We start from the raw sequence: 25,076 nt of genomic DNA on the forward strand, positions 1-25,076 counted from the left end.
AACTGACTATCTTCTAACTGACTTACTCTCATCATGCATTAACAAGTAACGTAACGTTACGTGTCACCAGACAATTATTATCATTATCATTTATTGTTTTTTGGAACATTCTGTGGTCATTTGGTGCAATCTTGCTATGTGGTCACTGTCACAAAATAAACTGATACAAAATATGCAAATCACCATGACAGTGTTTATTGTTTGATAGTGCCCAGCTTTTTTTTTACTTTTATTGTGTTTTATTAAACTTTGACTGAACATTGGATTGAAATCAACCACGACCAACGCGAGCAGAGCCTGACGGCCGGGGTAAAAACATTGATCTGAGAAAACCATACAAACATATTAAACCATACATAAAAGTTACCTACCAGCTCTTTGTTTGGTGTCTTGACTTCCCACACTTGATAATATAACAGTCCAAGTCCGCGACGACCGTTGTTTCTCTGGTGCTGCACTTCTTTGAATCACAACTTCAGTAGAGTCTATAAACTGATTGGCCGTAAAATGAACCAATCACAAGACATCTTATAGGGGGGGCACCTGGGGTGGCCAATCGAATTTCAGGGGGGGCCGGTGTGGTGAATAATCTGAATAATCCGGTCACTCGGTGTGAATAGTCCGGGCGTAGGACCCAAGCAATCCGATTGGTTCAAAGCACGTTTTATAGGTAATCGCTTTGGTGCCTGGTAACAAATCATTCAAAATCACCTTATTATAGAAGACGTTTGTACTACGGTATAACGAGTCATTAATGTATTTAATGTATTTTAAATTATACGTTTCATATACAAGTATTTAACCGAAGAAATAGATTGCGAAATTAAACATTTTTCGTTGTTAGTGTGTTGTTTAGTTAGCTTAGAATAGTCGCATAGCATACAGCTAACGTTATCCGATGATCGTGCTATGAGCTTTACCTGAGCTTATACTGCACTGATACTGCCTTACCGTATTCACAGCAGTTAGTAGTGCAATTATAATTATGTCATTATTTTTTATCGCAATAATCGGCACAATATGTTACAGGTACACTTTTATTTATTAAAAGAGCCATAACATAATGTTTATTTGTGTATATTACTATTTTCTTATTAACAGTTTAGACATGTAAATAAATTACAGAATGCTAGCTATGTTTTGTGGGTATAAATATTTAATTGGTTGTCAAGCCTTGACTAAAGAACAGTATAATAACATTATGGAATCACAAATCTTAATGTAATCAAACCCCTTAATTCATATAATAATCTTTTATTTTAAAGAAATATCATTTTTAAGTGTGTTTTGTGACAAAATTATTTGTTATTAAGCAATAGGGCATAATATGCTTTTTTTATTACAAGCATGTCATTTGTGTACTAATGCATTATGATTTATGGCATAATTTTATCTTAATACAGAACATCATACAACACAATAACATTTAATGTAATAAAATTAGTGAACCAAAACTTGTATACAATTTTAATTACATTTCACAATACATAATGAATTCAACTGAATTATGAGATGTAATATATTACATTTTTATTAACACAAAACTACAAGCAAAAAGCACATTGTTTTAGGACATTTATAGAGCTTTTAAAAATACACAACAATACAAAGCAGCTTTAAACAGAAATACTTTTGTATGCCTTTACTTTCCTAAATACTTTTGTGATAGTTCTCTGGCTATACATTGTGAAGATTTAAAAACAATTAATGTCGAGTTAGCTGTGTTTAAATATTTAATGAACTGTAAGGTTAAAGTTTGAGAACTAATGAGACACAAATAGATGCAGTGTCTTTTGCTGTATGAAAAGTCAAATCTTTAGTTTGAAGTAAATTCACTTTGTGGAACCATCCTAAGGCCTAGATGATGCAGTCAGTCAATTTCCCCTTTAGATGGTGGGGTCATGACCTGGTAGGCGAGGAGGTGTCATGGACTGGCTTGAGGGAACTCTGCAAAAAACCACGTTAAAAACTGGTGTCAATGTTTTTACTTGGATCTGCAAGCCCAAAGGTGCAACGCAGCAGAACGTAGTTAGCTAGTTGAACCTGGGGTGTCATGGATGGACTGGCTTGAGGGAACTCTGCAAAAAAAACACAAAAAATGCTGCAACACGTCATGTGCAACTATACATTTGCACAGTCTTTAGTGCTATGGAACATCACTCACTTTTTTTACTTGGATATGCAAGCCCAAAGGTGCAACGCAGCAGAACGTAGTTGGCTCGTTGAACCTGGGTGTCATGGGTGGACTGGCTTGAGGGAACTCTGCAAAAACACACAAACATCCTGTAACACGTGCATTTGTACACGCAAAGTCTGTTGTGCTGTGTAACATCACTCACTGTTAGGATGTTGTGACATTACAAGGCCATTTTAATGACACACTCCACAAGATAAGATATCTCAGCCCAAAATTGACTGAAACCTTCCATTCGTCTCAGTATTATAAGGCTGATCTGAACAACAGAAGATTAAATTTCTTAATTAAAATATATACTATATAGTATATATTTGTACCAAAATGATACCTTAAATTGCGTACCTCAGGAATCAGTTCACACATTACAAGGTCGATATGATCAAGCTTTTTTCCCTTCTTTTGCTTAAACACAATGTTGTCAATGTGTCCTAGAAGTTCCTCAACATGTGCTGACAAGGCTGGATGAAAGCTCTTTGGTTGTGACATTTTCCCAGTCTTCGTTTTGCCAAATATTTAATATAGCAAACAATATCTAGCCATTTTAAGTTTTGTAAAGTCTTATATGTACCTGAATTTCAGTATCACTGACAAGAGAACAAATTCCCTTTTTTTCCACCTCCTCGACTGTCCTATATTTTAAAAATCATCGATCTACTTGATCTATTACACTTTTATGTTGATTTATTTGAATGAGGACACACATTTTACACATACCTTTTATACGTCATATGCTGAACAGCATATGCTGCCATTGATGATGCGTGATATCTTCTCAGATGCCACAGATCGTCTCCCTGTATCACCTCGTTTTTCATAGAGGTCCATTTGTCCCTCACCTCCATTTCTGCCATCTAATGCAATAAACACAGTTGTTAAAGTAATGTAGATAAAAATAAAATAAATAAATAAAAGCATTTGTTTAACTTACTGTACAAACCAAAACCCCACAGTTGTTAGAGTCAGCCAGCCTCCACTGTTCTGGGTACTCAGCAGTCCATTTTCCCAAGTCCCAAGTATTTCGGAAGGCATTGCTTTTGTACAATAGAAAAAAGAAATTAATACATGTACATTAGTAAATAAAGATAACAATTTTGGCATTTACAAAGCACATGGAAAAGCGTTCTAAAATACAAATCTACCCTAATATTTTAATTGAAGGACAAATCATTTTAAATCAAGAACAGGTAAAATATTTAGGTGTCATATTGGAACCAAATTTAGGCTTTAACCCTCTGGGGTCCTTCGGCCCAAATGGACCCGAAGCATTTAAATATTTTTTATTTAAAAATCATAGCTTTATCGGAATGGTCCGAAATTTGGTGACTTTGTTGGTACTTGGTATATGAACACCCAAAAAAATTGGGGACAGGATTTGAATAGTCTAAGTGGTTGTAAAAAAAATAGTCACACTCAGGACCTTCGGGTCCAAATGGACCCGCATAGGAAATGAATGGGAAATTGGCAAAAATGTGAAAATACAGAGTTTTTGTGTGTGTACAATCTACAAATCAGCCACGATCCAGAAAAAAAGCACACAGCAGTGAAGGGGTGAATCTATAAAACATCAAGAGTGCAAAACAGACACATCCACACACACACACACACACACACACACACACACACACACACACACACACACACACACACACACACACACACACACACACACACACACACACACACACACACACACACACACACACACACAAACACACTTTTATACACATACACACTAATAAATGGGTTTTGAATTTTTAAAATGCTCAGTTTGTCCACCAGATGGCATCCATCTCATTTCAAAAATTGCTTTCATGAGGCCTAGGCTTGACTCTAAAATGAAATACAGCTTTAAAAATAAAATAAAATAAAAATAAAACATTTTCTATTATATTCAATGGGGAAAAAAATGGGTCATAATTATTGCATTAATATTAATTATAAATCAGTTTTATATTTGAAATTATCTCAAAACACCAAAAAAAGAAAAGAAAAAATATTATAAAAAACAAGTAAAAAAAAAAAAGATGATTTTTTAAAATAAATATTAATCCCACCCTTCCGGCCCATTTGGACCCGAAGGTCCTGAGTGTGACTCTGAAATGAAGGACCCCAGAGGGTTAAAAAACATATAAAAAAGTTATCAAATACAATAAAATTTAATATGGCACAATTCAGATACATTCGAAATTCCCTTACAATCGAGGCCTCAGGAGTCTATCTGAATGCAATGATAGTTCCTCATTTTCGATATTGTATGACAAGTTGGTCACAGGCTACTAAAACTGCCCTCAAGCCACTTGAGTCATTATATAAAACCTCTCTAAAGATTCACGATCAGAAAAGCAGACGATTTCATCACTGTCATATTCTTGTAAAATACCAATTTCTCAGCTTTGAAAATTTGATATTCATACCAATCTGTGTTTGATGTATAAGATCCTTTATGACAACGCTGCTCCTCCTCAAAAATAATTTATCTCTTTGGGCTCTGAAACAACAACTCGAGCCACTAGATCTACAGTGCGAGGGGAATGCAGGATCCCTAAACGCAGGACAGCATTTGGAAACTCTGCTTTTTCTGGTGTGGCCGCTCGTCAGTGGAATATGTTACCTACAGAGTTGTTTAAAAGCACAAGTTCTTACACGTTCACATGCCAGGCAAAGAAATGGCTTTTATTAAATCAATTTTGTTCCCATATGTGACCAGATGTATGTATGTGTATATAAGTGTGTGCTCTAAGGTCTGTATATGAAAGGTGTGAACATTTCCTTTTGTACATTTTTATTTTGTCATTGTAAATCGTATTATTCATGTATGTTTTTTATGTATCTTAGCTTAACATCAGCCTGCCCAGGGACTACGGGTGAAAATTAGCTCTTGAGCTAAAACCCGGTACAATGCATCTTCCCCCTTGAGGTTAATGTTTATTGTACGCTGTCCCTGTTTCTCTAAAAAAACACACACACAAAAAAAAACATAATACCATAGTATAGCCAGGTCCATCGCAGAAATTGACTTGTAGTTGCCAGTGGGGTCGTAAACGCGAATACGATTCAGCAAACCATCCAAGACCTTTACAACATAAACAGAAACCGCTGTAACCAGAGTAACAACTGTTGAGCAAAAATGTAAAAAAAAATGTATCCACACATACCCACAAAATGAAGTGGTTTCCCTTTTCGGGGCTCTGTCCACCAACAATTCTTGGAATAAGGACTGTGTCAATCTCACCAAGGTCCTTTAAAATATTTTAAAGTAAATAAGTAAGTAAATGTGTCCCCTGCCCCTGAAATGTATTTGATAGATTTTCATTTACCTTCAGACAAGAAATGTGACTGTCATCCACATGTTTCTTGATAGTGAAGGATCGCCACCAGAGAACGAACGTGTGCACCTGTAAAGCAGTTCCACCATGTGCTTTATAGAGCTGTGCAATCCTTGTGTCAAGAATCTAAAAGAAATAGTAGATATCAATAAAAATTTTGTTGAATAATATAAGAAGTACATATAGGAGGTTCGTGTACAAACGACCATACAAATAAGCTGCCATTGGACGGATATGGAGGGCTCGCCTGAGTCCTAAAATTTCTCCAATTATGCATTCATGTCTATGTCTCAGCACCCTCTAACAGAATCCACGGTTTCAAGAACATCCAAGAAACTTTCTTTTTCGACCCAAAAAAACTATAAGGTGCCCTTATAGATATTTTGGGTCTAAAAAAAAAGTTTCTTGGATATTCTCGAAATCTTGTATTCTGTTAGAAGGTGCCGAGACATACACATGAATGCATGATTGGAGGCTCTAGAGCCTTCCAGAGCTGAGATATGGAGATCCAACAAAGCATTTATTCCATTGGGGCAAATAGAGACTCGCATACAGTGAAATTTTGGGATGAAATTTGGCCCTTTTGCAGCTTTTTGTTTGAACAAAGACATCTCACACAATGTCATATTTGCATTAAAAATGTCATAATTGAGCGAATGACACTTAATGACAGTTGTCATAAACATGCATAAAACTCCTGCATATTCATGACATGTGTCATGTCAAGATTATGACGGTGTCATGTTAGTCTTATGCACACCCTTTCAAGTAAAGTGTTACCAATTAGGAACTAATCTTTTATAAAACATGAATATGCGTTTCATACGGGGTTAATAAATAAAATAAAAATGTGTATGTATGTAGCAATTAGAGGGTGCAGAAAGCATTGTAAATGCCTTGAATGCACATACAGATAATTTTTAACAGGTAAGTATCATTTGTAAAAGGTAAATGTAACACATTAACAAGTAATTAATAGTTTACACTTTAGATTGGGGGATGCAAAAAGTGTTGTAAAATATTTATTCATGCGTTTACACATCTATAACAGGTGTTGAACACTGTAGTGTGTAGTGTCGTGTGTAGTGTGCACTGCAATGTAAGTGCTGACTGGTGAGGGTATAGACAGCTGTCTTCTCTGAAACACAAGAATCTTTAACCACTGTGCACCTAATGTGAGCAAAACATACCAAAAATTTAACATAATGAACATTTATGAGACGCATAGTCATATTTTGTAAATTATTAGTTAATCATTAACTAATCAATTGTAAATGACTTGTAACGAAATGTACAAAACATACATACAATTTTAGTATATCACTTATTAATCATTTATGAACGCATAGTCATGTTTCATAAATAATTAGGTAATCATTTACTAATCACGTGTAATGGAAATTACAAAAAACATACATAAAATGTTATATCACTTGTTAATCATTTATGCATGTTTTGTAAATGATTAGTTCATCATTAACTAACCACTTATTAATGGCCTACAACTGAACATTATTATTAAGTGTTACCCAAGTCTCTATACATTTTTACTATATTTTATCATTTAATCACTTCACATTTAATCTCCAGATTAATGTAGAAAAACATAAAATAACTAAATAGAGACATTATATTTTAACTACTTGTTTAATGACATATTTTTTTAATATACATGAAGGCCAGTATCACTGATACTAATAAGGCTACTTATGTCTTGATAAATATGGGAAATAAAAAGAAATTGAATAAAGCGTACAACACTCTGTCTGCACTGCATAATGTATAAATTAAATATAAATGAATCCTTTTTACAGCTACAAAAGTTCTTTAGTTAGGAGCAGTGAGTAATGTTCTCTGTTCCCACGTTACATTCTAATAATACAAATACATTTATTTACATAAATGTCACTGCAGATTAAGTATTTTCAAAAACAATATTCACAGTATAAGTATGAACTGTAGCTGAAATATAGCCATTGATGCATGAGGTCCACTACAGTGGACAGATGATTAATCAGATTTTTCTCCCAATCTAAAATCAAAACTTGGAAAATTTAACTGAAAATTTAGCATTCATTAGATATTGCTTGATGCTGCAATATGTTTTTATCTACAAGAGTCTCCTAGGACAGAAGGAATGGTTGGACTAGCCGAGGTGGGCTGGTCCAGGCGGGGTACTTGAGCGCTGAGCGTCCGGTGATCCCTTGGATGTCACATCTCCGAAAACGTCAGATCATAATTTTAAATAGGCGCTATCTGTATAAACAAACAACATATTTGAGATTGAAACAACTACATTGTCGACTGAAAAACTCTTAAAACTACATTTCATACACAATAACAGTAGTATTTTTAAATTTCGTGGTCTTTCTCCTCTGCTATTGACGCAACTTGAGATTTTAAATATTAGATATAGAATATACACAATTTACATATACAATATCCAATTTAATTTAATCTTACCTTGCATGTAGCAACGGGAGTTAGCATTCTACATAAAGCTACCACATAATAACTCTAAAACAGCTCACGTTAGCTACAAGTTATCGCGAGAACAGATTCAGATCAGGCATACTACTGGCTTACTGATGGGGTCCTACGCCCGGACTATTCACACCGAGTAACCGGATTATTCACCACACCGGTGCGCGATATTTTTTTTCACAGGATGGTAGGGGAAGACTCATGAATATTCATTAGGGAACTCATCCCTGATTGGTCTGATGACCTACCCCTAACCCCGCCCCTAAACCTACCCGTCACTGGGGGTCTGATGACTTACCCCTAACCCCGCCCCTAAACCTACCCGTCACTGGGGTTAAGACCAATCAGGGATGAGTTCCCTAATGAATATTCATGAGTCTTCCCCTACCATCCTGTGAAAAAAAATATCGCGGCCGGTGCCCCCCCTGGCCACCACGTAGACCCGCCCCTGTGTGTGTGTGTATGTATATAGGGCAGACATACAGTCTATGGTGGCAGGCTGGCAGCACCATCTGCTGATCAAGCAGGGTAAAACTAAATGAAAAAAAATATATATATATCCGGGGAACGGTGCGGTACGTCATCACGTCAAGACAGCGCATGTTGCAACAACAACACTGCAGTCTACAGCGAGCTAACAAATATTAGCATCAGTACCAACTGCCTTGCCCCCAAACAGCCGACCATGGAGTCAAATGTGTATATATATACCGTAAAACTTCAAATAATAGCCCGGGCTTTTCCCAAATCGTCGAACTGCACCGGCTTGTATTTGAGACAGGCGTCTATATGAGACCGGCCTTTATAATTTAGTGTTGAGATGTTGTTCATTGAGTCTAAGTAAGCCTAGAGTCTCTAATCTCTAATAATCTCCAAATGCTCCACGTGAAACTGCGGTCTTCCGACCTTTTACTATCGTGTCAATTGATTTTGATTAATATGCGCGAGGGAGAGAGAGCAAGACAGCGCTCGTTTTGTTTGAAGACGTGAGAGTGCGCGCGCGCGGCCGGGGCTCTCTCTCTCTCTGCTCGTTATGCGCCCTGTCAAGCGCAGCAGTCAATTCATTCTACATCACTCGCCGATCAAATAGGCTTTGGCGGGACACACATTTGCTTTGGCGGCCAAAGCAAATGAATAAGTTGTTGTTATACAGTAATATTTTTTTCTTTTTTCCCCTTTTTTGATATCGTATCGTATCGTGACCCTGGCATATCGAGGTGCATCGTATCGTGAGTTTAAGTGTATAGTCCCATCCCTAGCGTGTACAGGGCGGGATATGAGGCTGGTTCACGTACGCACATCTGCGGGTGATCTGTGATTTATAAAGGGAACATTGCTTACAGGTGTGCGTACGCACGGTTTTATAAATCGGAATATTTTTTGGCGTACGCCATTTTTGGCTTTTGGGCGCACGTAAACTTTTAGTAGGGATCCTACGCACAGTTTTATAAATGAGACCCCTGGACATGGACTGTTTTATGTGCAACAATAGCTTGCTCAGTGTTCATTAAGAGCAGGCCAGACCCTTTAAACGTAAAGGGATTTTAATTCTTTCATTTTTTTCATACACTATGATTTAAAAAAGTGCTAAGTTTAGTGAAAAAATCCTTTCCATCTTTTCATCTCTGTAACCTCCCCTGCCTGTTATTTTCGGAAGTAGATATTTTATCACTGATAAGTGATGTATTTTAAAAAATTGTCAGTCAAAATTTTTTTGACTGCCAACTGCTGGAGGATCAGTATTCTTCATTTTTTCTGACTAACATCTGCAGCGTTGTCTCAAATAAAGAGATGAGGATCTAAATGCAAAGAGTTTATTCCACACGTGCACAGTTCCAATAATTCACAAACAGGCAAGACATGAATCTTGGCAAGGCAATAACATGAACTCCAAAGCAGACGAGGCATGAACACCATGACGAGACAATGCAACAAACATACGATGAGAAACTCAAACATTAACCAACAAACGGTCACTCAAACATGATCCTATTTATACACCAGGGATCTAACGAGATAACAAGGGGAGGGGCGTGTTGTTGGGGAAACTAACAAGGACAACCATGGTAACTTGGACCGTGGATCGTGGGAGGACCTGGGCCGTGGAGCCTGGGAGGACCTGGGATCGTGGATCGCAGTTCAGTTCATTTATTTATAAAGCACATTTAAAAACAGTCACAAGGCTGACCAAAGTGCTGTACAAGCATATGCTAAAAATCAAGGAGAAAACAGCTAAGAAACTACATGTACAGATTTAAAACAAAAAACAATGAAGTCAAATAGATAACATAGTAGAGACATTAACAAGTATTAAAAGTTAAGGAAAACAAATGGGTTTTCAGCAGAGATTTAAAAACTGATAAAGAACGAGCTACTCTAAGTTGTGCTGGCAAGCTGTTTCACAATCTAGGCCCCACCACCGAAAAGGCTCTGTCTCCTCTATGTTTGAGTCTAGTACAAGGAACAGTGAGTATATTTCACTTACTAGATCTTAGGTCGCGGGATGGACTATAGGAATGTAGAAGTTCAGACAGGTAACTTGGAGCAAGATGATGCAGACATTTGTACACAAATAGGAGAATTTTATAGTCAATCCTAAATTGGACTGGTAGCCAATGGAGAGCTCGCAGGATGGGAGTGACATGATCGAATTTTCGTCTTTTCTTAAGAAATTTGGCCACAGAATTTTGGACCAATTGAAGACGAACGAGCTGGGACTTAGAAATGCTGCAGTACAGTGAATTACAGTAATCCAAGCGGGATGTTATAAAAGCATGAATAGCTGTCTCAAGGGATTTTTTGGGCACGAAATATTTAATTTTGGCAAGAAGGCGGAGTTGAAAAAAGCTAGAAGCGACAACAGAAGACACCTGTTTCTCTAAAGTTAATAGACTGTCCAGGAAAACTCCCAGGTTCCGTACACAGCTTGTGTTAAATACAGACAAATTACCTAACGTCTTGTTGTCAAACTCAAAATTGTCAGATGGGCCAAAAACTATAACCTCGGTCTTTGAATCGTTTAATGTTAAAAAGTTACTTGCCAGCCAAAGCTTTACCTCATTGAGACAGTCCATTACAGATTTAAATGCAGAGGGGTCATTTCTTTTTATCGGCAAATAGATCTGCGTATCGTCCGCATAGAAATGAAAAGAGACACCATGCCTTCTTAGAATCAAGCCTAAAGGAAGGATGTACAGAGAGAAAAGCGAGGGAGATAAGATAGAGCCCTGAGGAAGTCCAGTTTCAAGCAGAGCAGCAGAGGAGGTAAAACTGCCAATCCTGACTGAAAAATATCTGTCAGTTAAGTAGGATTTAAACCATTTTAGGACTGAACCTTTCAGCCCCACATCTTTTGATCTAGATAAGAGCAGCGAATGATTGACAGTATAAAGCTGCGGTTAAGTCTAAGAGAATTAAAACCACGGGGTCACCAGCATCAGTAGCAACTAAAATGTCATTTAGCACTCTCCGTAAAGCAGATTCTGTGCTGTGGAAAGACTTAAAACCAGACTGAAAAATGTCAATTTTTTTTGACGTATTTAGAAATGACTGAAGTTGGCACAATACAGTCTTTTCTAGAACCTTTGAAATCAATGGAATCACAGAGATGGGTGGTTAATTATTTAAAATAGAAATGTCTAAGGAAGGTTTCTTGAGTACTGGAGTGACAAAGGCCATTTTTAGGTATGAAGGGACCGAACTGGTTAATAAACATTTGTTCACAAAGGGTAACAGGCCAGGGCCAATAGACTCTGTTAACATAAAAAAAAGAAGATGTATATCATTAGAAGGGCAGAAAGAGGGTTTGAGGGTGGCAATAGTTTCAGCAAGGGATTGTAAAGTAATGGGTTTAAAAACCTCCAATGAGGTTAGCGGTATAGTCAAAGCATACTGATCATTATATGACACTATTGCCTGAGGCCCTGGAGTGTAGGCGGCCATCTTGGGACGAGACTCTGGAGGGGCAGCGGCCATCTTGGGACAAGACTATGGAGGGGCGGCGGCCATCTTGGCAGGAGGCTCTGAAACGTGGCCACCTTGGCCGAGGGCACACGGGTTGGAACCGGTGTGTGCTGCCAAAAATAGCCGTGGCCATGATGATCAGCGCTGCAGCTTCAAGAGCTTGCTCAAGCGCGACGGACAACTTGTCCGAAGACACAGGTGTGGCAGGCTTGGCCTGAACGGTCTTTGGCTGGGCTTGTATAACATGAACAGTCTCTGGCTCGGTAGGCCTGACGTGAAGAGGCTCAGACTCGGCAGGCATGACGCGAAGAGGCTCAGGCTCGGCAGGCATGACGTGAAGAGATTCAGGCTTGGTGGTAGCGGGTACAGCAGGATTACAGGGTTCCTCATCCACATATCACATAGTAAATGAGGAACCGCTTAATAATATTGCCCGCTCTATAATGTCCGCTAAAGTTCCTTTAGGATCATCACAAGAAAGTAGTGTTTTCAATGGAGCATGAAGACTTGTCTGATAAAAAATAATAAGCGACTTATCTAAAAAGACACTTCGGTGAGCGAGGTCCATTTTTAAAATTTGGCAGTCAAAACTAAAACCATTGGAGGATCAATGTTTTTTTTTGTTGACAAACAGCAAATGGGAATGTGTATATTACAGTATTTTCTAAATTTTTGAATCGCAGTGTACAGTATTTATTATTAGAGGGGTAGACTCCATAGCTCAGTACTCACTACTCATGATTACTTTAAAAGAAGCTACTCTCACACTACTCAAGTAGTTTTTTTTATATGTACATTTAACACAAATATTTTAGGAATCTGTCAAAAACTTGTTTAAAACTAAAAAAGATATTGTCATTTATTAGGCAAATAACAAATTGAAACAACTAAATAGTATTTATGTAAACATCATAACCAAAAACTTGGCCATGATAACAGCTTGTATTCTTGTTGGCATTGTTTTTTATGTACAGTACTTTTCCACAGTCTCTGTTGTAATTGACTTCCAAATAGTCAATACTTGTTCCCAAATACTTGCTTTTAATGAAACCTTTGTGCGATATATCGTTGAATCCACTAAATCCCAGACTTTGACCTGGCCAACTGTGACTAAAGAGCTTACACATACTGGTGGATCAACCATATATATATATATACTGTACATTGTTATGTTTCAGAGACAATTTTATCAAAGACATTCATAGGCCTTTCAGTGTAAACACTGATGCTCTGTGATGCTTTCAGCTCTCCTCACAGGCACATCCACAGCACCACCGATCTCTGGAGCCAACAGTACACAAACGAACCTAACTACAAGCACAACAAAATTTACAACATCAAATATAGACTCACAGGCTCCAGGTAAAAAAAAAAAAAATATATATATATATATCCTCCTGGGACCCAAGAATAGACTTTTGTCCACTGTAGTGGACATTATATTTTAGTGAATTTCTCTGACATCATACATGTCACATGACACAACCTGGGTGTCCTGTAAAGAGCACATTCAGGACTTTTCAGAGATACCAAATGTTTGGAGGTTTCACCATGAAAACAACTTCTCCTTGGTCTTTAAAAATGTTGGACATTAATTTAGTGATCAAATGTAGCATTCTTATGGAAATATGATAATATATTGTAATTATATTTAAATTGGACTACTTTTTCAAATTGTATTTCATAAAACAACATCTCAGGAAAATGTTAAGGGGTTTCAAATAAAAAAAATACTTTCTGTTACAGAACAGGGCATTGATTTCAAACGTGTCCACTGTAGAGGACATCAGGACTAAAACCATGTTTATCAGGCATTCTGGGAGACACAACAAGTGAATATGGAGATAAATTATACATCAATATTCCTATGAAATATTAGATGATATTATTAAAATGTTGCCAATAATTACTCCAATTGTTACACTTCTTTTTTCATTAAATGTTGCTCCAAGAACACATTAATGTGCAAATTAGATACAGTGTATAGATACATTGCATTGAATGGGAATATTAATTTATGGCCATTTTACCCACATATTGCAAAAAGTAAAATGGTGTATCAATTCATTCCATTATTTCTTTCATAACATAGTTGAGAATAATCTTTATACAAATTTTGGTTGAAAAAATCCTGAAACCCCAAAATTTATTGGTGATTGAAAAAAAATCCCATTGTTTTTGCCTATACATATAATTTCATGTCATTTTATTTTTTAAACAACTTAGTCCTGGCGTCCACTACAGAGGACATAGCATAACTTATGAATAAAATATTATTTTATATATGTGTTTTTTTACCATTTGTTTATTGTGCTCTAAACAGTGTGATGACATGGAAAAAAACTAAATTCAAAAAACTTTTTTTTTCTGGGTCTCAGGAGGCTATATATATATATATTTTATATATGTGTATATGTGTATGTATATATCTGATGTGTGATGCTGAACTAAACTCTACATGAGTTTCTAAAGGTTTTTGTATTCTTTTCACTGTTCTGAACAGAGACTGTTCCCTTTCGAGAACTGTCACTTTGTATTGCGTAGCTATTCGCAGTGGGGAAACTCATTTTCCTCGAATTCTGAAGCTTAAAATGTAAAGCGCATTTTGCAGCTGCACAGCTAGCACAGTGAGTGTCTGGCCCACTCATTGGCTGTGCTGCGGCAACTGCACATCCAATGAGCCCACCACAGGGGGCGTGGCCATAGCCCATAAAAGCCCCCGAAATAGCCATTATAGCAGATTTTATCTCCTTCAGCGGCATACTTCACGTCTCGGAGTCCTCTAAAAGCTTCGCCGTTAAAACCAGCCCTACAGTTAGAGTGTGCATCTCTACAGCGGATTTCGCCTTTGTTTCAGAAGCCGTCTTCCCCTGTCGCCTCTCTGCTGTCGCTATCCGTCGACCAACGCAATATCCTTTGCTTTTGCTTTGCTTTTACTTTTAGGACAGCGAGCATTGCTCCAAATGCCTCGCTCTTCATGTGCCACGTGCGGCTCTCTCCTGCACGAGGCGAACGGGCATGCTAAGTGCGTGGCGTGCCTGGGTTCCGCCCATGCTCAAGCTGCATTTTCCGCCGGGGGATCCTCGGTCTTTGAGGGCATGCCCATCTTTGCGGGCTTCCAAAGCTACGGCGCAAGCCATCGGGAGGAGCATGGTGAACACGGTCGTGCTTGAGCGCCACCTGTGGCTCATGCCTACGGACCTTAAAGAGGCTGATAGAACGGTGTTCCTCAACGCCCCGGTCTCTAGTACCGGCCTCTTCGGCCCGGCGGTGAAGGGCTTCTCTGAGAGGTTTACCGAGGCTCAGAAGTCATCCCAGGCGATGCGACACTTCCTCCCTAAGCGTTCTAGCTCGTCCTCGAGCAGGCCCAAGTCCGCCAAGCCTTCTCCGTCTCCTCAGCGAGCGAAGCCAGCCAGCCAAGCAGGCCACTCAGCCCCGCTCTGCGGCTGAAGCCGGCCGGCCCGCTAAGCAAGCTAAGCGCCACCCGCTGCCCCGGTGCTAGGGCCCTCGTCCCAGCGGCACGACAGATCCCAGGCCCCCAGCTTCCTCCTAGCATCGGGGGGGGAAAAGGGAGGGCTCGCGCTAGCCGGACCACCCTCCAAGAGACCCAGAAGACTTCTCGCAGCTCCCTGTTTAGTTCAGGCGGCTGGAGATTGTATTACTGTAAACAGGCCCGCTGCACTGTGCGTGCCTTTACAAACAAACGCCGTTTTCACGGCGACCCAAATAAAGCACAAAAAGAGTATGTTTCAAGCACACAACACGGGGGTTCACGGTCCCCCTTCATTAGGTGCCCCCCCTTGCTTCACTGACTTTGCCCCAGGCGACAGCCTTTATAGTCAGTCCAACACTCAATATGTGCACAAATCACAATAGAATTTATCTGGAGCGTTCCGCGTCTTTTAGACAATCAGAACAGCTCTTCGTCTGCTTCGGTGGCCGCTCCAAAAAGTCGCCAGTCACAAAACAGAGAATATCCAGATGGATAGTTGATATTATTTCTCTAGCATACACCTCAGTGGGTCAGGTTTGCCCTATTGGAACTAGAGCTCATTCGACTAGAGGCATGGCCTCTTCTTGGGCTTGGTCTTCTTGGGTTTCCATTCACGATATCTGTGCGGCACTGAGTAGCATGGCAGTATGTCGCTTCAGTCGATGTAACCTGCTATAATGGCTATTTCGGGGGCTTTTATAGGCTATGGCCACGCCCCTTGTGGCGGACTCTGACGTGTATGACGTAATGATAGCTCATTGGCGCACACGTTGGAGCCGCCCGTGCCATTGGATGTCCAGCTGCAGCACAGCCAATGAGTGAGCAAGACACTCACTGTGCTAGCTGTGCAGCTGCAAAATGCGTTTTACATTTTAAGCTTCAGAATTCGAGGAAAAGGAGTTTCCCCACTGCGTATAGCTACGCAATACTCGTTCCCTTACTCTCAGGGAACCGAGGTTACGTTAGTAACCAAGTACATTTATGTGCAACAATAGCTTGCTGAGTGTTCATTAAGAGCAGGTCATACCCTTTAAACATAAATGGATTTTAATTCTTTCATTTTTTCATACACTATGATTTAAAATAGTGATGAGTTTAGTGAAAAAACCTTTCCATCTTTTCATCTCTGTAATCCTCCTGCATGTTATTTTCAGAAGTAGATATTTTATCACTGATAAGTGATGTATTTTAAAAAGTTGGCAGTCAAAACTAAAACTGTTGGAGGATCAGTATTCTTCATTTTTTCTGACAAACAGCAAATGGATTGTGTGTAATGTGTATTACAGTATGTACAGGCTTTTCTACATTTGTAAATTGCAATGCACAGTATTTATTATTAGAGGGGTATAATCCATAGCTCAGTACTCACTACTCATGGGTACTTTTAAAGAAGCTACTCTTTTACTCAAACTCAATTAGTATTTTTGACAAGCACATTTATCACACTACATTTTTGAAAAGTAATGATGCTTTGACTTGAGTATTGTTTCAGTACTCTTTCAAAGTGTAAATGCTGTTGGTCTGTGGACCCGTTTATACCTGGTATTACAGTTTTTTCAAATTGCTTACACACAATTTCTGAAACTATGGCTCAATTTCTTGAAACTCAAAACCACAAAACACGCACATAACATGCAAAACATCTGACATTTCTTGCAAAAGCAAACACATTTAAAACAATTTTAACTCTTTCAAAAATTGTGTTTTTGTGTAGTAACTCTACACACAAACATAAAATGATTAGCCACATGCATGCCAAACTACACACAGATGTGAAAAATGTAAAACACTATCTTGTGTCTTTTGCTTGTTCAGTGTGCAGTGGAGTATACAGGAATTTCTCACACGTACATGTATGTGCACAAATACATACAATATGTATGAACAATTGATGAAATGCTACAGTTATTGAACTGAACTGAATCAACACAGAAGTGACTTGACCAAAATATTGACACTGTTGGCATGTTGGCCAAGCTGCTTCTCAGGCGATTTTGAATTTGTTACTATTGTGAAGCTGCTGTAAAACAATCTCTTAGCTTGTATGCACATTCAATGTGCTGTGTGTGTGTGTATATATGTATATGTAACATGCTGATCTTACTAATACAATTTAGTGATTATAACTTATTTTGAATAAGTTTGTTGACCTTACTGAGTTTAACTAATTAACAACAACTTTTTAGCACGGAAAGTTATTAAACTTAATAGATTCAATTATCCTCTACTTAAAATAATGAGTATTGTGAATGGTCATGCGCAGTTCTACATGTAGGTGGAGTCAATTCAAAATGGATTGTGTGGGGAGAAACACATGGAAAGGTGAGTTAGTGCTTGTTTGTCAGTTTTTTATTTCGGAATTGCCTAATATATCGTAGTAATCAGATTAAATAACTTAGCATTACATCATGGTGATATTGGATGTGATGTCATTTTATTGAAATTGTTGGATTGTGCTAATCGAAATTAGCAGTCTAGCATTCTCTGATATTTGGCTGCATGTACTCAGTAAAGAAACATTATGTTTTAGATGTTTTTATTGTGTGTACAATTTAGACTGAGGAAATATTTTACAGATTACTCTACTGATTTATATTTGGATGTTTAGATGTGTTGAACAGGGATGTTACATTTTATATTATTTTTTTATTTTTATTAAAATGTTTGAACACTACGATACGTAATTTAATGTAAATCTTTATAGTAAGAATTTAGTAGATTCATTTTTTTTTTTTTTATGGAATGAGATATACAATGGAAATGTGAGTATTCTGGGTTTTTTTTGTTTGTTTTTGTGTGTGGCAGTGTCGCTTAAAATATGGAAGCTGCACCAGAACTATTCCAATGCTATGCCTTCACACAAACTTTTTGTGTTCATTCAAGTTATTTAATGCATTAAAGATGAATTTAACAAGAAATCATTCCCAACATGTTGATGCAAACCAAACAATTATCCCTTTAACACATTAACCAAAAGCGCAATGTATATTTAACTTTTTTTTTCTTTCACAGATCAAAGCAGAGTTTAATTGCATCACAATCAAAAGCCTCAAGCAAGAATTCTTCTCAGCGCTCAAACAATATGCTGCTCGAAATAAAAAGGGGCAGTTGAAAAGCGACTTTCTGAGTTTCTTGCGCAAATTAAATATATGGTGAGCTTGTCAATGCTTATTTCTTAAACAGAAATCTGGTACTGGTTTAGCTCAGTTTTTTATATTTCATTCTATGTTGTAACATATTTAGCAGAGTGCTGACGTCACTGAATTCTTTTGTTACTAGATTTTTAAACTAATTTAATATTCCATTTTAAACTTTTTTTTTTTTCAGAGCACCGTCATCACTGCTACGTGCACAGTTCTTCGTGGCCTTCCTCTCATTCTTGGAAAAGAAGTTATGAAAGACATCGTTAAAATAGTCAGAGTGACTACATTAGCTCAATCTTAAGTTTATCAAGCGGCGAGAATACTTTTTGTGCGCAAAAAACAAACAAAAATAACGACTTTATTCAACTATTCATTTCCTTCTCTGTTGGCCTCGAGATTTCACGTAGTGAAACGTCACACGCATCACGCGCATTGTACGTCACACGCATCACACACATGACCAGCGTCGGCCAAAAGTGAGCCTACGTGTGACGTGCAACACAGAAGCTTTGCGCAATATCACTACGTGAAATCTCACGGCCCACAGAGAAGGAAATAAATAGTTAGCAGGCCCTAATGTTAGTATTGTTTTGTCGCGAACGCGCTCTATCGCCCCAGTAACAAATGAGCGGAGCTAGAGGTAAACTCAGGTAAACTGTAGCCTTCACCTTGCTAATGAATCTGTTTTTTTGTTTTTTTTTTGTTTTTTTTTGGAGAAACAGTGCCCTTGTCAAGTACGGGTAGGCTACTGACTATGGGTTCATTGTGCAAAAACAAATTGCCTTGTGCTATTACTTTCCCCTTATTCTAGCCTATTGTAATGCAATTATCTAACATTACTGTATTATATGCTGTTGAATATATTTGGTTCAGCTGTAATAAATTCCATTTAAAATATATCGATTCCTGTAATACTTCTTTATTTGTGTTCTGTGATATTTATTAATCAGGATGCGTTTTTGGTTGGAATTCTATGAAACATCATGGTATTACCTGGTCTATCCTGTATTTGTCGTAGCTCTTAACAATACAGCGAACACCCATGATTGTAAACTATGCTTTTACTATAGTATCTAGTAATTGCTGACTCTATTAATCCAACTCTGAACGAACTCTCTGCTCCTCACCACAGTGCGTCTCAGGTGCTGCGGTAATCACTCCGCCCAAGTAGCAGTGCTTCGCCTTCTGAGAATATAGTTCCCAATATTTATACGGTTAAAAGATGGCTGTGTCTCATATGATCTTGTTATTTGTACACTCTGTGACTATACAAATCACAACATGTAAATAGGAAAATGTTTGCGTTATTTTTTCACTTATTGGGATTAGTATGCTAGCTGGAGCCATTTACATCCAGTCTTTGTGCTAAGCTAGGCTAGCGGTGCGTCAGACAGAGTTACAGCACGCACGGAGATGAAAGAGGTATGTGTGGACTTATCTAACTCTGGGGGATACCAAAGCCCGTCTACGGAAAGCCTTGGCACTTCCTATTAGCCCCGTTGTATCATCTTGGTTGCAGTTACATTAGAATTCCACTGGAGGTGATCGCGGGCGAGTGCAGAATCAATGGGAGTCTATGGGGCTAGACGGCTAAATGTATCTCTTTCTCCTGCTTGTCGTTGAATCAACATAGATTTTATTGTTGATTCCACAAGTTCAATATAGATTATAGACCAAAAGTCGAATAAATGAGTACTTATGTCCTTTCGATTTCTTACAGATTAGGCCGTTGTTGGCCGGAACACGCTAGCATTCTGCTATTATGTGACGTCATCACATTTTTGAAGGGATTTTTAGAACAGATAAGTGAACTTAAAAATGCAGTTTTCAGCTGAGTGTATTATCTTAGTCCCCCTTTTGAATTTTTGAATGCAACTTTCAGATTACTTGACAAAAAATTACATCCTGAGAAAAGTGGGGTGAAACCCCATAGACTCCCATTCATTCTGCACTCGCCTGCGAGCGCCCCCGCATGGACAGAGACGTGTTACTGCAGCCAGTTCAGAACCCGAAAGTAACCAGAGAGTGCCAGTTCTCTCCTATTATACCCCTTTTCCACCAGCAAGAACCAGGTGCTAGTTCAGAGCTAGTGCTATTGTCGGTTCGGAGTTAGTTCGACTGACGAGCTTTCTAAGAACCGGTTTGCCTTTCCACAGGCCAGAGAGCCACCACAGAGCCAGGTCTTACGTCACTGTATACATCTCATGTTGCCCAGCAACGGTAGCGCGGCAGCGCCAAACACAAACACACTAGGCTTGTTAGAGATGCATCGGCTTCTCGCAGACCGATTGGCGCTTGACATCAAAGCACTGCAAAAGCGATCGAAAAGCACAAGGAGTGTATGCTCTCCACACACTCCCGCAGCTCCGATCGGTCCGCGCTGCTCCGATGCATCTCGAACAAGCCTTCTATCAACAATGGCGATCGTTGCATTACTATTGATGCTCATGGCTTTGCGAACCTAACGTACATCGGCATCCAAACACGGCGAATACAACGCGTTCGTGCAGCTTACCGTAACTTGCATAAACGGAGATTACAATCGAGCTGCTATTAGCTCGATTAGCTGCTATTTAAACAATGGCGGTCACAAGTTTCTGTTCGTTTTGTTTGTCACGGTAACCCCGCCCCCAGCCGCTGACGTAAGTGGTTCTTACTTCTAGACCAGCAATGATTTGGTGCCACTTAAAGGTATTGTAGGTAGGAATTTTATAAAAAACTTTTTTCCAAATTTGTTTACACTTTCTGTATATATCAATGTGTGACGACCTCTGCTGCTGCTTTTGAGAATTGCAGTTTGGTACCGGAGCCCACTAATTGCCTCAATTGGCAGTCAATTGGAAACACCTGTGACCGTGCCTTAGACGCTTCTTAAGAGATCACCAACTGAGCCAAGGGAGAGGGAACTTTGGTTTTGGACTTTGCTTTTGGACTTTGCCTTTTGCTTGCGTTGTATTTTGTTACTTTTTGCATTTACATTTCAACTTCAACATTGCATTACACTTTCGACCATGCATCTTGCTTTACACACTGATCTTGCTGATGAATACAGAAACACTTCTATTTTGTTTAAATGTTTTCATTTTATTATTTAGTTTTGTATTACTTTTGTAGTTAAATAAACATTACTTTTGAGCCTACAATTTGGTTTACGTGTGTCCCTTGTTTTTGTTGCTTCCCTTGAGCCAAGGGTCGTAACAAATTGGGGGCTCGTCCTTGCTTTGGTTATTTGATTGCGTAAAAAAAAAAATTTGGATGTTTAGTTTGATAATTGATTATTTGTTGGACACACAAAAATGTTTTTGTGCCAAAGTCAATTTGTTCACCGTGTGAAATCACCAGTTGGTAAGTACATGTGCAATATTGTTTTTTGAACGTGAGTTTTCTCTGATAGGCATAGCGGCATGTTTCTTTTGAGACGTGTCGGATTTGTTATTTTTGTGTAGTGTTGTGGTGAAAGTGGGTAGTAGTAATTATCTCGGGAGCACATCCGTGGTGTTGAAGGCGTCGCTGGTTTGACCAGTTGCGTTTTTCACCCAGCGGGCTATAGTGCATAAATACCCCCCACCAGTAATCGCATGAAGACTAGGGTTGAGTTAGGTAGAGGTACTGGAAAGGTAGAGGGAAAACTCTCGTTATTTGATTGCACTGTGCTGAATAAATTATTCTGGTCATTTTAGCATGGCTGATATTGATGAGTTTGTTAGTTCACCTTCTCATGAATTTTTGGACAGGTGTACTAAAGAGCAATTATTAAGTATTGCTGAACGTTATGAAATTGTGATTAAAGATAAAAGGCTCAAAGATAATGTTAAAGTAGCTTTGAAAATTGAGTTGATTGAAAAAGGTTTCTTAGACACCGAGATGGAGGAATATGTACCAGTGGCATCTGAATTAAAAAGTAATTTGTCTTTTGAACAGCAAAAAGAGCTGCTACAATTAAAGATGGACCATGAGAAGTTAAAACTGCGTGCGGAACAAGGTAAAATGGATTTAGAAAGGGCAAAATTGGATTTGGAGTTTCTCAAGCTCAACCTGATGAAAGAAGGTAAGCTTTCTAGTTCTGGTCAGGAACAGAGTGTGTTGTTTTCAATCAATTCAAACCTAAAACTTATTCCTAAATTCAATGAAGAAGATCCTGATACTTTCTTTAATCTATTTGAACGCATGGCAGAATTAAGGAACTGGTCAGATGATGATTGTGTTGCGCTGTTACAGTGTGTGTTAACTGGGAAAGCACAAGTAGCATTTTCTTCATTGTCGGTTGATGATTGTAAAGATTATGATAAAGTTAAATCTCTAATCTTAAAAGCATATGAATGTGTACCCGAAGCATACAGACAGCGTTTTCGATTGCAGAAAAAAGACCAGTTGCAAACAAACTTAGAATTTGTGCGTGATCTGAGAAAACACTTTAATCATTGGTGTTCAGCATTAGACATTAAAACATTGGAGGATTTAATTCACTTGATGGTGTTGGAACAATTTAAAAATTCCGTCCCGAGCCGTATAGCTATGTATATTAGTGAGCATAATGTTAAAACGCCAGAGGAAGCGGCAATGTTGGCCGATGATTTTGTACTGACGCACAAAACCACTTTTGTGGATTGGCATGCTCGTGATGTTCAGTATGTAAAGTCTCCGTCTAAGAGTAACCGTGTTTTCACTGGAAATTTTGACCCAAGCAAGATTTGCAATTACTGTCATGAGAAAGGACATTGGAAAGCAGATTGTCCTGTCCTTAAAAATAAATTGAAACATAATGCACAAAATTCACATGCTAAGCCTTCTGCTCTTGCGGCACCAGTTCTGTCTTCAGGGAGTGAAGTTGTTGAAAGTAAAACACTTGATGTTGATTTCTCTTCTTACTCGCCTTTTATTACAGAGGGGCGTGTATCCCTGGTTGGAGAGAAAGAGGAAATCCCTGTTAAAATCTTGCGGGATACTGGCGCAATGGATTCATTTATTTTGGAATCAGTATTGCCTTTTTCCTTGCAGTCTCATACTGGTGAGAGTGTGTTAATTCGTGGAATAGGACTGAATACTCTGTCTGTGCCTCTTCATAGGGTAAGGCTTCAGTCCGATTTGATTCAAGGTGAGGTTGTAGTGGGAGTACGACCAGCTTTGCCAGTTGAGGGGGTCCATATTATTTTGGGAAATGGACTGGTAGGTGAACGTGTGTGGGCTGATACGTCAGTGTTTCCCATAGTGACCACTGATAATAAAATTGAAGCTGAACTGAGTTCTTTGTGCCAGGATTCAGCGTGTGTTGTGACTCGTGCAATGAAACGTGCCAATGAGGATGAAGTGTGTGATCAAAAAGAGATAAAATCTGATAAAATCTGCACTAAGTTGTTTATGCCTGATTTGTCTGCCTTGTCTTTTCCTGTTTCTGCAGAGGATTTAGGAATAGAACAGCGGACTGACTCCTCTTTGCATGAACTTTTCCAGAGTGCTGTTCTTCCGGTAGAGGAGTGTGACGTTTCCCGTGGATATTTCGTTCACAATGGAGTGTTGTTGAGAAAATGGAGTCCTCACAAAGATTTTGTTGGGGATCCTGTTTTTCAAGTAGTTGTTCCTACTAAATTTCGACAAATGATGATAGAAATTGCGCATGATCAATTAGGTCATCAGGGGGTGCGTAAGACTTATGATCGCCTGTTGCGATATTTTTTTTGGCCGCGATTAAAACGAGACATCTCTGCTTATATTAAGAGATGTAAAACCTGCCAATTAACGAGTAAACCGAACCAGGTGTTGAAACCTGCTCCGTTGAAACCAATTCAGGCTACTGGTGAACCTTTCGAGCATCTTATTGTCGATTGCGTAGGGCCACTTCCCCGTTCGAAGTCTGGTCGCAGTTATTTATTCACTGTGATGTGTTTGAACACACGTTTTCCTGCGGCATATCCACTGCGTACCATTACGTCTCGTTCTATTGTGAAAGCTTTAACCCAGTTTATATCCGTTTTTGGTATTCCAAAAATCATCCAAAGTGATCAAGGTTCGAATCTCACTTCGTATCTCTTCCAGCAGGTGTTAAAACAGCTGCACATTAAGCATAATCAATCTACTGCGTATCATGCACAAAGTCAGGGTGCATTGGAGAGATTCCACCAGTCGTTAAAGTCACTTCTCCGTGCGTACTGTGTGCAGCTGGATAGAGATTGGGAAGAGGGTTTACCATGGATGATGTTAGCTGCACGTGAAGTAGTCCAGGAGAGTATGGGTTTCAGCCCTAATGACTTGGTCTTTGGCCATAATGTTCGTGGACTGTTGTCTGTATTTCAGCAGGTTGGTAAAGCTGTAGAGCCTCCTAAAAACTTGGCGTCATATGTTTTGGGGTTTAAAAATCGACTCATCCAGGTTAGAGAACTAGCTAAATTAAATCTGGGAAAAAATCAGAAAAACATGAAGCAATTCTATGATCGTACGGTTGAACATCGAGTGTTTGTACCAGGCGATCAAGT

General features: G+C 38.8%; 3 protein-coding genes across 3 annotated transcripts in view; 2 read left to right on the forward strand and 1 right to left on the reverse strand.

The window, feature by feature from the left end:
• smim24 (small integral membrane protein 24) overlaps nt 1–25,076 on the reverse strand; it is a 219,005-nt gene that overhangs the window by 104,073 nt on the left and 89,856 nt on the right. The window lies entirely within an intron of this gene.
• The window catches only part of LOC130086109 (uncharacterized), a 92,823-nt gene that overhangs the window by 38,073 nt on the left and 29,674 nt on the right, over nt 1–25,076 (forward strand). Inside the window, exon 6 of the mRNA XM_056252260.1 lies at nt 13,216–13,332. Within this exon, the coding sequence (XP_056108235.1) occupies nt 13,216–13,332 (117 nt within the window). The remainder of the gene's footprint in view (nt 1–13,215; nt 13,333–25,076) is intronic.
• The window catches only part of LOC130086183 (uncharacterized), a 196,946-nt gene that overhangs the window by 37,668 nt on the left and 134,202 nt on the right, over nt 1–25,076 (forward strand). The window lies entirely within an intron of this gene.

This window comes from Rhinichthys klamathensis, unplaced genomic scaffold (genome assembly GCF_029890125.1).
Source record: "Rhinichthys klamathensis goyatoka isolate OS25496 unplaced genomic scaffold, OSU_Roscu_1.1 h1tg000094l_1, whole genome shotgun sequence".
Taxonomy (NCBI): Eukaryota; Metazoa; Chordata; class Actinopteri; order Cypriniformes; family Leuciscidae; genus Rhinichthys; species Rhinichthys klamathensis.